The sequence below is a fragment of the Lathamus discolor genome, chromosome 2, assembly GCF_037157495.1.
Source record: "Lathamus discolor isolate bLatDis1 chromosome 2, bLatDis1.hap1, whole genome shotgun sequence".
NCBI classification, from domain to species: domain Eukaryota; kingdom Metazoa; phylum Chordata; class Aves; order Psittaciformes; family Psittacidae; genus Lathamus; species Lathamus discolor.
Window position 1 is genome coordinate 39,716,403 of NC_088885.1, and position 11,959 is coordinate 39,728,361.

The window sequence follows — 11,959 nt, forward strand, 5'->3', positions numbered from 1 at the left end:
CCTTGTTGCTTTAGTCTCCCATTGTTTTCTTAGAGTCATTAGGCACTAGAGGCATTCTAGGCCCGCTTGGACATTGTTTCACAGGGAATCTTTCACACACTTGAGCCTGTATTTACTGCTATTTTTTAATAATTTCTAGTAATGTCTTCTTTCTCTTTTCTCATATAGGACCACACATGCACGCATTGACAGATGGTTCTCCAGAGGCACATTAAAAATAGTAGGTGCTAGCTCCCAGAGCATTTTAAGATGGAATCCAGACCCATCTACACCTCAGTGGAAACAGCAGAAGAGTGTGCGCAAGAGTTTAGGGAAAGTATTCCGTTTCCAATAGAACCAATTTTTTCACCAGAAAGCCAGGTAGCAAACAGTAGGAGTAGCCTGGTGACCCCCTAGACAGTTGCTGGCTAAGAAGTTGTCACTAACACTGTTGAGGATCTGGGAGTTACATTTGTTGCTCTCTTTCTTCACTGGAAAGATCGAAAGTGCCTTAACCCCTCCTTTCAATCCAGAAAGAATGTCCTGCTTCCTCTTTGCTTCCTCCTTCTTCTCCTTCCTTTGTCAGAATTTCATCTCTGATCTGCAGACTTTAAACTCCTCAGTGCCCAAGTAGAAGTCACTGGAAGTCATCATATAAGTTCACTTCCTACAGGACAAAACCAGCCCATCACATGGCTTGGAAGCAGTGTGCTTCATTACCATGATAGCATTCAGATATGCAAGCTACTTCCCAGCTACCAGCTGGGGATATGCGAAGCTTTTGTCTAGAAACCTCAAATGAGAGGAAGCTTATAAATTTCTCCCATTCCTGTTCTTGCTCCAGAGATGATGTTTTCTAGTCCAGAAGGGAAAGCTGCCAGTTACTCCACTCCTTCAGTGACATCTGTCCTTATTGACCAAATAGAAGAAAAGCTTCAGTTTAGCTTCCATTTTATTGCAGCTACCTTCTCATGCTTCATTTTACTTTAAAAATTGAGAATGTGAAAAGTGAGTGACTTTCCACCCAGCTAAACTATTATTATTTCCTATTGCTTTCAAAGCAGTCAATGTCCTGAATCCTTTCAGTTTGTTCCTTTCCTGTTCTTGATCTGTGCCATCAGCTGCAATGCGAATGTATCACAGCTATTATCAGTCCTGTCAGTCATAACGAACACAGAACATTAATTTTTCCAAAGCATATCAATAATGTGTCTTGCCACACGGGCAACAGAGTGAAAAACTGAGGTGCACTGAGAAAATATTTCAAAATGATAGAAAATCAAGGGAAAATGAGAATCACAAAGGCCATTTTTCATCCTGCCACAGGACAGACTCAATTGTATTGCTTCTGGATTTGCACTTAAAGATCTTTAGCAACATGAATTTGGTGGCATTGTCAGCCAATCTTGATACCCTAGCTAGAAACAAAGTTTATTCTTAGAAAGCTTTTTTTTTCCTAATTGCTGATATGCCTGTTTAGCACCTAAGTTCATTCCTATTCACCATGGGCAAGAACAGATCATTCCCTTCCTTGTTGCAGAAAGCTTGTTTTGTACTTGAAGGCAGTTGTTATGCCTCCTTACAGTCTGCTTTTTTTAGATTAAACAGGCTCAGTGTTCTTCGTCTTTCTCCATGGTTAAGGTTTTTTACAATCACAATGATAACAGTTGCTGTTGCCAGGACTTTCTCCAATTAGACCATACCCTTCTGGAAGTCTGGTGTGGAGAAATTGACAGTGTATTCCACGGAAGGCTCTCCAAGTGGATCTGAAGGACTGACGGAGTTCATCACTGGCTATGCCTCTGTTCCTATATTCCAAAGTGATAAACAGTGTGACAAGTCTTTGGAATATAGGAACAGAGGCATAGCCAGTGATGAACCCCGTCAGTCCTTCAGATCCACTTGGAGAGCCTCCCGTGGAATAAATAAATGACATTTATTGAATGATTTTCAGTTTGTGAGCTGGATTGCAGACAGATACTCTTCTCGTAGAATGAGAGAAAAAGGTGGAGTTTTACGAGACAAAAAAACCCCAACAACAACATAAAACTAGGAAGCAGCAGGGGTAACTTGTTTGGGAGTTGTGTTATTAGTCTAATGCTGGTATCCAAAGCCATTCCTTCTTCCGTAGAATATCTTTTTCCCAAGGGATGAAACCCAGTGCTATAGTCAGAAGTCTTCAGTTTTTCGAAATGTACATCTCACAACTGCCACATGTAGGAAAGTTTTCAAAGAAACAGGAGGTGACATGCTGGAACAGAGCAAATCACTCAGTCCGTATCCTTCCAGATCACCGACAGATGCAAAGACTGGGGATTTTTTTTAAGTACAGTTTTCTAAAGTGACTTAACAGGTACGAAGTACAGACCCAAGAAGCCCAGATAGCGTGTCAACAGCCTAATCAAATATCAAAATGACATGTAGATGATTCTAAATGCAGCTTTTCAAAAGACTGCCCTCCTTGCATCATGCTTCCCATTCCTTCTGTGGGATGTGCCAAATACAGCCTACTTCTGCAAAACTAAATTTAGTTCAAAAGGTTTTTTAAATGCTTTGCAAATTGAGATCTTGAGTTATAGTTTCTGTTTAGAACAGAAGATTTAGAACCTCTATAAAGAATTCTTTTAAAGGATTACAGAATCATAGGATGGTTTGGATTGGAAAGGGCCTTAGTATCATCTTCCAATAGACCAGGTTGCTCAAAGCCCTGGCCTTGAACGCTGCCAGGGACAGAGCATTCACAACTTCCTTGGGCAACCTGCTCAAGTGACTCACCGCTCTGACAGCAAAGAATTTCTTCCTTATATCCAACCTAAATCTCCCTTGTTTAAGGTTTAACCCATTTACCCCTTTTAGGAGCTTAATTGTAATTAAAACTTTGGTCCTCTAGAATTTTGTCATTGTTGTGGGCCTGATGGTAAAAATTCTTCTATTACTGTATTTCCTACAAATTTGAATACTATCTAAAAAGAATATTGTATTTTTCATTGAAAGGTACATTGAAAAGTACAAAATTCTGAGCTGTTACTTCCAAACAAAAGAAATCTAGATACTCCGATTTTCCATTAAATAGAATGATGTTACTCAGGAGTGCCTTTATACACTGTCAGGTATTTTGTGGAGCATAAAGCTTTCTCCCATCTCTGTGGAGCTATGGAGGAGAAACCTATGACAAGGCATTAGTTTTTGCTAGTAAAGAATGCAGATGAGCTTAGCAAAGCTATGACCCATGTGGCCTAATCCCAAAATGATTAATCCTCTCCTCTCCTACTGTGGTATTTCTGGGTATGTTAGAAAATCCAGTTCTGTCTGAGCTGCCTTACCCACACGTTTGAGTCTTTTTTTTTTCCCTAAACCATGTTATGCTCAGCATTTTTAAACCTGTGTGGTACAGTCTTATGAACTTGCAATTTATGGGTTTTTCTCATAAATGAGATTTACAAACATTTCATAGTGATTGATTATTCTGGACCATAATTCCTGTGAATGATGAACTAACATTGCCCTTACTGTACAGTAGTAAGACATATATAACTTTCTGCCCATATTGAGACCTTCGATAGGCATAGAATCATAGAATAGTTAGGGTTGGAAAGGACCTCAAGATCATCTAGTTCCAAACCCCCTGTCATGGGCAGGGACACCTCACACTAAACCATGTCACCCAAGGCTTCATCCAACCTGGCCTTGAACACTGCCAGGGATGGAGCACTTACAACTTCCCTGGGCAACCCATTCCAGTGCCTCACCACCCTAGCAGGAAAGAATTTCCTCCTTATATCCAATCTAAACTTCCCATGTTTAAGTTTTAACCCATTACCCCTTGTCCTGTCACTACAGTCCCTGACAAAGAGTCCCTCACCAGCATCCCTATAGGCCCTCTTCAGATACTGGAAGGCTGCTATGAGATCTCCAAGCAGCCTTCTCTTCTCCAGGCTGAACAGCCCCAACTTTCTCAGCCTATCTTCATATGCGAGGTGCTCCAATACCCTCATCATCCTCGTGGCCCTCCTCTGGGTTTGTTCCAACAGTTCCATGTCCTTTTTATGTTGAGGACACCAGAACTGTACAGACTCCAAGTGAGGTCTCACAAGAGCAGAGTAGAGGGGCAGGATCACCTCCTTCAACCTGCTGGTCATGCTCCTTTTGATGCAGCCCAGGATACGGCTGGCTTTCTGGGCCGCGAGTGCACACTGAAGCCAGCTCATGTTCATTTTCTCATCGACCAGCACCCCCAAGTCCTTCTCTGCAGGGCCGCTCTGAATCTCTTCTTTGCCCAATCTGTAGCTGTGCCTGGGATTGCTCTGACCCAGGTGTAGGACCTTGCACTTGTCATGGTTGAACTTCATGAGGTTGGCATCAGCCCACCTCACAAGCGTGTCAAGGTCCCTCTGGATGGCATCCCTTCCCTCCAGCGTATCAACTGAACCACACAGTTTGGTGCCATCGGCAAACTTGCTGAGGGTGCACTCAATCCCACTGTCCATGTCACCAACAAAGATGTTAAACAAGACTGGTCCCAACACCGATCCCTGAGGGACACCACTTGTTACTGCTCTCCAGCCGGACATCGAGACATTGACCACAACTCTTTGTGTGTGGCCATCCAGCCAGTTCTTTATCTGCTGAGTGGTCCATCCATCAAATTGATATCTCTCCAATTTAGAGAGAAGGATGTTGTGTGGGACAGTGTTGAACGCTTTGCACAAGTCCAGGTAGATGACATCAACTGCTTTACCCTTGTCCATCAGTTCCGTAGCCCCATCATAGAAGGCCACCAAATTGGTCAGGCAGGATTTCCCCTTAGTGAAGCCATGCTGGCTGTCACCAAGCACCTTGTTGTTTTTCATGTGCCTTAGCGTGCCTTCCAGGAGAATGTGCTCCAAGATTTTACCAGGCACAGAGGTGAGACTGACTGGTCTGTAATTCCCCGGGTCTTCCATTTTCCCCTTCTTGAAAATGGGGGTTATATTTCCCTTTTTCCAGTTGTCGGGAACTTCATCTGACTGCCATGACTTTTCAAATATGATGGCCAGTGGCTTAGCAACTTCATTCACCAGCTCCTTCAGGACCTGTGGATGGATTTCATCAGGTCCCATGGACTTGTGCGCGTTCAGATTTTTAAGATGGTCTCGAAAGATATCCTCTCCTACAGTGGGCCCAAGGTCTTCATTCTCACAGTCCCTGCATCTACCTTCTAAGACCTGGGTGGTGCAGTCAGAGCCTTTGCCAGTGAAGACCAAGGCAAAGAAGTCATTCAAAACCTCAGCCTTCTCCAAATCCTGTGTAGCCAGTTCTCCCGAGAGCTTCCTCAGGGGGCCTATGTTGTCCCTAGTGTGTTTTTTGGTTGCTACATACCTGTAGAATCCCTTCCTGTTATCTTTAACATCCCTGGCTAAGTTTAATTGTAACTGGGCCTTAGCCTTCCTAACCTGGTCCCTAGCTTCCCGGACAACATCCCTGTACTCTACCCAGGCGGTCTGTCCTTGCTTCCATTTTTTTATAAGCCTCTTTTTTCCTTTGAATTTTCCTCAGCATCTCCTTATCCATCCAAGGAGGTCTTCTGGCCCTCCTGCTGCACTTCCTTCTAGTTGGGATGCAGCACTCCTGAGCTTGGAGCAGGTGATCCTTGAATATCAACCAACTGCCTTGGGCCCCCCTGCCCTCCAGGGCTATATCCCATGGAACCTTACTAAGCAGGCTCCTGAAGAGGCCAAAGTCTGCTCTCTTGAAGTCCAGGGCAGTGAGCTTGCTGCACGCTCTTCTCACTCTCCTGTGGATCTCAAATTCGACCATCTCGTGGTCGCTGCATCCAAGGCTGCCCTGGAGTACCACATTCTCAACAAGCCCTTCCCTGTTGCTGAGCACGAGGTTAAGCATGGCACCTCTCCTTGTCGGCTCCTCTATTACTTGCAGAAGGAAGTTGTCTTCCACACAATCGAGGAACCTCCTGGATTGCTTGTGCCATGCAGTGCCATCGTTCCAACAGATGTCCGGGTGGTTGAAATCCCCCATGAGAACAAGGGCCTGCGAGCGCGAGGCTTTTCCTATCTGTCTGTAGAGTGCTTCATCCACAGGTTCTCCTTGATCAGGCGGTCTGTAACAGATCCTCACAGTAATGTCTCCCATGGCTGTTTTCCCTTTAACCCTGACCCACAAACTCTCTGTAAACTGCTCACCTGCCCCCAGACAGAGTTCCATACTCTCCAGCCTATCCCTAACATAAAGGACAACTCCCCCTCCCCGCCTGCCAGGCCTGTCTTTTCTAAAGAGCCTGTAACCTTCCATTCCAACACTCCAGTCATAGGAGCCATCCCACCATGTTTCTGTGATGGCTATTATATCATACCCCCGTAGAAGTCCACACAACTCTAATTCCTCTTGTTTGTTCCCCATGCTACGGGCGTTTGTATAGAGGCACCTGAGCCGAGCTCCAATTGAAGCTGGCTTGTTGGCTGGAGCAGCTGGAATATATCTACATTGTTCCGAGCATTTATTATAGGTGTTGGCAACTGACTGGGTCCTACCAAAACTGCTCTTCCCCTTCTTTACCAGAGCAGTAAAGAGCATATTGCTCTTTACTGTAGCAATAAGCTATCATTTTCTATCAGGGCAATGTTTCACTTACGTCAAGTAATAGCAAGCACTGCAAGAATGAGCTTAACTCAAGCCACTGTAATACATTTAGTTAAACTGCTCAATCAAGCAGTTTAAAATTTGGGTTAAAATGATGACCAGATGGCAACACTCACCTCACTGACTGATACTGCACTTTAATGTTTTCCTCAGCAGTATCTGTATTGGTGACAGAGTACTGGAGTGGACATACCATTGCTTTTCTTTAATAAGGAAAGATTCACATTTCTAATTACTTAAGGATTGAATGTGTTGTCTTTACATGTATGTAAAGATGTATGCATGACATATAAAGTAATTGGAATACATCATCTCAGTTCCCAAGCAATTACTGCCTCATCCAACTGATGGATTATAGGTCTTGTGTAAATGTGATTAAATTTTCACTTTTATATTCTTTGATGACCTTTAAGTAATTCAAAAATATTTCAGTAATTTTTAAAGATAGTTATTGGTATCTATTGCATCTTTGTGCATGTAAGTGTAACATGTATGTTACATGTAAAGTAACATGTTCCATGTGACTCCCAAAGCCCTACTTTGTCAGAAAGATTCCTATGAACAGGAAAAAACTTCAGAAAGCACATTCACTGCCTAAAACTGGATAGCATAAATTCAGCCAGTGCCCATATCCTATAGTCCCTAGGATTAGGTGCCCAACTACCTACGTTCTTTCATGATTCAGACCCAAAGTGGAGGGACACCTGAAATATGCTGAACCTGAGCTATTTTCATGCTTGGCAAAACCTCACACACATAGAAAGGACTGGTTTCAGCATTAAACATAGCAACCCCAGGCACGCTATTGAAGAACTCAACCACCAGTGCTCTTTTTGGTGCCCACAGTTTGGCACAGTATCCTGCTGGTTAGTTACCCTCTTTGCAGAGGAAGCTGGAGATCTGTGCTCAGTACCCTTCCTGCTCTCAGGACAGATCTAAGTACTCAGTGTGTTCTTGTCCATATAAGCAATATATATGTCTTCCACAAATTGCGTAAATTCAATGGGGGAGAGCAGGATGGAAGAGAATCAGACCCTTCCCTTGTAATTTCGCATTGTCACAATACAGGGGGTTCCCACTGTGAATTGTGTGACTTGTGTCACCCTTTGGAAGTATCTTCACTGACTGTAAACAGAATTGATGTGCTTAATTCTGTATCATGATTAATGGCCATATTAAGACATACAGCTGGTTTGCAATATGTAAAGGACACACCAAAATTAAAGCATAACAATCTGGCCCTCTGGGCAGTAGTTTAGAAGCAGAGCCATGTTCCTTGAAAACTTCATGTCTGAGTTTGCTTCTGGCCTCAGGTTTTGTGAGCTTCAGGTTTTGTGAGTCATGGTGTGATTTTACAGTAAAAAAATCAATTCTATGTATATTTTATGTACTTTATTCAGGAGGATTAGTATGCAAATACACGTTGTATAAATAACCTAATGTATTATAACTTCACTAAACTAACTAAAAGCATCAGAATATCATGATATATTACAATTAAGATTAAGATCAAATGAACAAATCAACGGATTAAAATATTTAGATCTCCACATTGCTGTGTCAGGTAATCAAACTGAATTATGAGACTGGCATTAGAAGGAATTACTTTCTGGCAGACTGTTGTGAAAGATTTCAAGGTCCCGTGTCTGCCTTAATCTAAATGTCAAATGTAGGTTCTTGCACTGATTTAACTTATAAGGTGTTCTGTAGCCTACCTGTGCCTTCCTCCTAAACAACCATTCCGGTTTCAGTTCTTTGCAAAAGAAATCATGAAGTGTGCCTCACCTGTGGCTCACACTGATGAACAATAAATCTATGCATATCCAAAAGCATGTATATGTTTAGCAGCAACAAATGAAAAGCGATTATTTTAACCTGCAAATGACCCACTCAGAACATCAGTTTAATTGCATTAACTTCAGTAGAGCTCAGTCAGAGATGTATTTAGCCATGTATACTTTTTGACTTAAGTCTTTTCAACCTGAAACGATTTGGTTCTTTGACAACCTGTGTGATAGTGTGGGTGGTTTTGTTGTCTGCTTGACTTTTCAAGGAAACTGAAGGAAACCACTAATGCTTCGTTTGCCAACCCATTGTATGAAGACCTTAGTTCATCTGGGAAAGTAAAGGTAAGTAACAAAAGCTGCTTCTATACATTCAGAAAAATGAGAGGCTGTAGTTCTCAGATAAATTTTCCATTAAAACAAACTGTATATTCCCTCACTGAATGCTATTTACTAAAAGAAGTAAGAAGTAAAAATTGCTGCAGCACTCAGATTGGTTCCAGTGCATTTTCAAAACATAGGCAGATTTGAAATCAGCTCAGTTTTGAGAACATCATCATGCTTGTAACTAATACTGACTGTGGGCTTCTAAATCAGAAAAAGAAAAAGAAAGTTGGATGAAATTTTTAGCCAGACATATAGAAGAAAAAGCTCACTGGGACTTGTCTCTTTTAATTTTGGGGCAGGAACCAACAAAACAAAAATTAAAAAAAAAAAAAAAGAGAAAAGGAAAACCAACCAATAAAACCAGCACCACCACCAAAAGCCATAAAATGTGTGATTCGGTACCCAAGTTGCCTTTGTACACACACACAACATTAATTAAATAGTTTAGAATACTTCCCAATACCTTAAATGTGCATCACTGTTAAATTCATCTTGACACTAAAGAAATGCTTGGTCACACATTTCTATAATGCCATTGCAGCTATCTCTGTTATTTGATTTATCATTCAAAATAACACAGACAAATCATCTTGGAGTTAAAAGGAGAGGGGAAAAAAAAAAAAAAAAGTAAAAATATTTAAATCATCCTTCCTGCCCTATTTTGATACTACCCTTATTAACATTGAAAGGACTAGGCTTTGTTTAAAACAGAAAACAAAACTTCCTTGTCCTTTCACAGTCAGTAATATAAGATTCTAATGCAGCTTTGAATAGGATTAACTATGACATGCCATTTACTTTCTATAAAAAGTTCCTTACACCTGATTTTAGAGACATTAGATCAAATTAATTTACTTACAGGTTGGGGTCTGTGAGAGTTCTAAGTTGGAAACATTCCCATCACAATCATGTCCAATTTGTCAGGACATTTTTATTTTAATTGAAATAGATTCCTGACAGGCTTCATTTAAAGCAACTTGAAAAACAGAATCAGTGTCAGGAGAGACATTTTCACAGAAGGCAGCCCCAGGCACTGTGATTGAAACCCAGTGCTATACCAGATTTTCCTCTATTTCCATTAAGATTGGGAAAATACGTATTTTCACTAATTCTTGCTTTAAAAGGGAAAACAAGAGTCATGAGTTTTCACTGAGTCTGATTGGCCTTAAATCTGAATGGTGCATCACCAGTCAAACTGTAAAACACAAACAACATCTCTCCAGCTGAATATTCACAAGTTACTCACTTGTGATCATCTATAAGTTTTTAAAAGAAAGACCAGTTATCCCCAGACCTTTCTGAATACTGAAACCATGCAGGCTTAACATTGCCAGACACTTGCCTGTAATATTGCCTCAGAGTTTTGAATCCAGAGTGTGTTACTCAGACAGCCGCATGGAAGGATATTTTCATAATATTATTTGCAGCTCACTAAAAATATTCTAAAGCAGTTGTTTCCTTTTTATAGTCTCCTGGGTATGCCACCTCACCCACTGTTCAAATCAGTGTTTCTCCATGGCATGAGGTATGTAATAACACATTTATCTTCTAAAGCAGGACATGTGTTGGACTATTAAATGAAATACATTTGCAGAGGAAAAGGTAAAAAGGCACTTAAAGTCAATGGTATATTGCTACTCATAATGTTAGCACCTCTGGAAACCTGAGAAAGTTGACCAGGGTTGGATTAGCTGACGAGGACTTCATAAAAGTAATTCCATTAATGTTGCTTACTGCAGCTACTTGTTGCACTATGCAGTAGTTCAACACTTTCCAGTAAGGCAGATGCTGAAGAATATATTTCAAACTACAGAAGTCCTTACATGAAGAGTTTAGTATCACTTTTCTTATACATTCGTCATTCAAGAAAATTAGAACCTGTCATTTAAATTTACAATACCATGTACCAAAATAAGTGAGCCACTGCAATTGCACCATTGTGCACAGATTACCTCCAAATGCTACTGTAAATGTAATAGAGAAAGAGCTTTGGAGACAAGTGGGAACAAATGTAGAAGGTTTAAATGACTTGATCAGGTATATATGGCAGGTAAAGGATTCAGTGGAGCCATGCTAATATTTATCAGCTGAAAATCTGGTCTAAAATGTTTAAAGATTTTATAGCTTTCTTTGAACTTAACATCATATGTTATTTCTGTAATGAATAGACATTCATATGACCATTCTAACAAATGAATTGAATGACTTTGTTTTTAAATTTCATTCTATATTTTTCCTTTTAGTATCCGTTTAATGGAGATGTGAATGCTAATTCTTTTCCAAATCCTCTCTATGGTGAAGAATCAGAAGACATGGAGAAATTATGCAGTTCCGTAAAAACAGACATAAAACATGATCAATATTGCTTGTAACTCTTTGCCTGAAGATTTGTTCTAAAATCTGAAATGTCATGATATTATAGTGTTTGCAATATGAATTAATACATCTTCACAGAATAACTTTTTTATTAAAATAATTATGTTCAGAAAGTAGCTATATTAAAAATGGAATCCATACATATGTAAAACATATATATATAGTCTTCTGTCATTTCTGCTGGTGCAGAAAGAGATTGGTAACTATAACTATGAATTCATTTTACATTCATACAGTTCAAATTCCAGTATGTTAATAAAATATTTAATCAAATCCAGATTCTTGAGGTTTGGGAATCATAATAGTATGTCTATTTTATTTGAGAAAGTATGACTTCAATATTTCTGTAGTTTTGCACTGGAAACGGATTTTAAATGACCACTTTAGTGTTTCAAGGGGCAGAAGCAAAAGGAAAGTCTTTGCTTAATTAGAAACATGTTGCGCTAAATCAAAGATGGTCATGAATCATGCATTTGCGCATCAACTCAGCATGTGATTCATCAATGTGACATACTGGTATGTATACTTAGTTTTAAAATATATGTTTATTATTAACCTTGATAGACATATCTGACCAAATTCCCTTCTGGTCAGCTCTACAGTGCTTACCACAGCACTATTGATTAGCTTAGTGGTTGACAGAGGGTGGAAATTAGCATGTTCAGGAAACTGTATTGTTGCCAAATAGCTTGGCCTCCCACAGAGCTGAAATTTGTGTCATCCCTTTCTTATGCCTAAATAAGAAAGATTTTGGGGGTGGTGATTCTGGATTTCATCCTGATTTAGGGTGTCATCCT

The 11,959-nt window shown here is 40.4% G+C and overlaps 1 protein-coding gene across 1 annotated transcript in view; it reads left to right on the forward strand.

Annotated features, from left to right (window-relative positions):
* MALRD1 (MAM and LDL receptor class A domain containing 1) overlaps positions 1-11,275 on the forward strand; it is a 253,534-nt gene extending 242,259 nt beyond the window's left edge. The window contains exons 39-41 of the mRNA XM_065666535.1: positions 8,669-8,744; positions 10,255-10,311; positions 11,030-11,275. Of these exons, the coding sequence (XP_065522607.1) occupies positions 8,669-8,744; positions 10,255-10,311; positions 11,030-11,158 (262 nt within the window). The 3' untranslated portion in view covers positions 11,159-11,275. The remainder of the gene's footprint in view (positions 1-8,668; positions 8,745-10,254; positions 10,312-11,029) is intronic.
* The last annotated feature ends 684 nt before the right edge of the window (positions 11,276-11,959 follow it).